The sequence below is a fragment of the Nelumbo nucifera genome, chromosome 1, assembly GCF_055504915.1.
Source record: "Nelumbo nucifera cultivar China Antique chromosome 1, China Antique-T2T, whole genome shotgun sequence".
In the NCBI taxonomy this organism is placed as follows: Eukaryota; Viridiplantae; Streptophyta; class Magnoliopsida; order Proteales; family Nelumbonaceae; genus Nelumbo; species Nelumbo nucifera.
In genome coordinates, this window is record NC_142649.1 from 150,707,121 (window position 1) to 150,708,650 (window position 1,530).

The following is a 1,530-nucleotide window of genomic DNA, read 5'->3' on the forward strand; positions in this document are numbered from 1 at the left end:
TATCCTTGCCTCAACACCTTCTGGGTAAGCGCCCTGCTCCCCAGGTGTCCTCCGTAGAGTCCCTCGTGGATGTCGCCCAGTACTTGATCCGCTTCTGAAGGTCGCAAACAACATAGGTAGGGGAGCGTGAAGGATCTCCTATATAGTCGTCCATCGATCAGAACATATCGGGTTGACTGTCGTTCTACCCTCCAAGCTGCATTGCGTTATGCCAGCAGGGTCCAATGAAGCAAATAGTCGACGAGTGGGTCTATCCAACTTGGTTCTGCTACCAATACGGGAGCGACAGGGATGAGGTAGGTCTTCGATATATACTGTCTGCTTGGTGTTCTTGCTGGTACTGGCCAATCGAGACAGTGCATCGGCCTTAGTGTTCTCAGACCTCGGTATCTACCTAATGAAGCAAGAGTGGAAGTTCAGTGGAATTTCTCTGACTCTTGCTAGGTATGCTGCCATGATCTAGTCGCGAGCCTCGTAGTCACTGTTAACTGGTTGACCACCAATTGCGAATCGTTGCATACGATGAGGTGTTTGACTCCCATCTCCTTTGCTAGGTTGAGCCCAACAATTAGTGCCTCGTACTCCACCTCGTTGTTCAATGCTTCGAATCCGAACTGGAGAGCATGCTCCAGATTCACCTCGCTTGGCCCATACAGCATCAGTCCAGCATTGCTTCCTCGTAGATTCGACGAACCATCTATGTGGAGGATCCAGGGCTCCTTGTCCCACATTGGTCCAATCTTTACGGGGACTAGTGCCATACTGGTCGATGCCTCTGACATATTGGCGGGCTCAGTCAGTTCTGGGGTCGATATGCTGAACGTGCATTCTGCGATGAAATCCGACAAGACTTGGGCTTTGATCACTGGGCGGAGCTCAAACTGGATGTCGTATTCGCTCAGTTCGATGGACCACTTTGTCATTCTCCCAAACACCTTTGGCTTGAGCAAAATTTTCCTTAGAGGCCTGTTGGTGAGGACGATGATAGTGTGGGCTTGGAAGTACGGGTGTAGTTTCCAGGCTGTTATGACCAACGCATATGCTAGCATTTCGATCTCAGGGTACCTGGTTTCGGCATCCTGCAAAACTTTACTACCATAGTAAACGGGTCACTGGACCCAGTCTGCTTCTGTGATCAGTACCGAGCTAACCACCTCGTCACTCGCGAAGAGGTACAACTTTAACTCTTCTCCTTCTTCAGGTTGGGTTAGAACTGGTGTAGTACTTAGGTACCTTTTTAGCTCGTCAAACGCGAGCTGGCACTCCTCGGTCCATTCGAAGTCCTCATTCTCTATTATTGCTTTGAGAAAAGGCAGGCATCGACCCACTGACTTAGACATGAATCGACCTAGTGTGGCCACTCGGCCGATCAGCCTTTGGACTTCCTTTATTTTCCGAGGTGGTCTCACATCTAAAATAGCTTTAATTTTTTCTGAGTTGGCTTCGATGCCACGTCGGTTCACTATATAACCTAAGAATTTACTCGACGTGACCCCGAAGACACACTTGCTCAGGTTTAATTTCAAATTA

General features: G+C 49.1%; 1 protein-coding gene across 1 annotated transcript; it reads right to left on the reverse strand.

Moving 5' to 3' along the window:
* Window positions 1-440: 440 nt before the first annotated feature.
* Window positions 441-1,049, reverse strand: LOC148803988 (uncharacterized). Its single transcript, XM_088898881.1, has one exon. The coding sequence runs from the start codon at window positions 1,047-1,049 to the stop codon at window positions 441-443; it is 609 nt and encodes a 202-aa protein (XP_088755007.1).
* Between the last annotated feature and the right edge of the window lie 481 nt (window positions 1,050-1,530).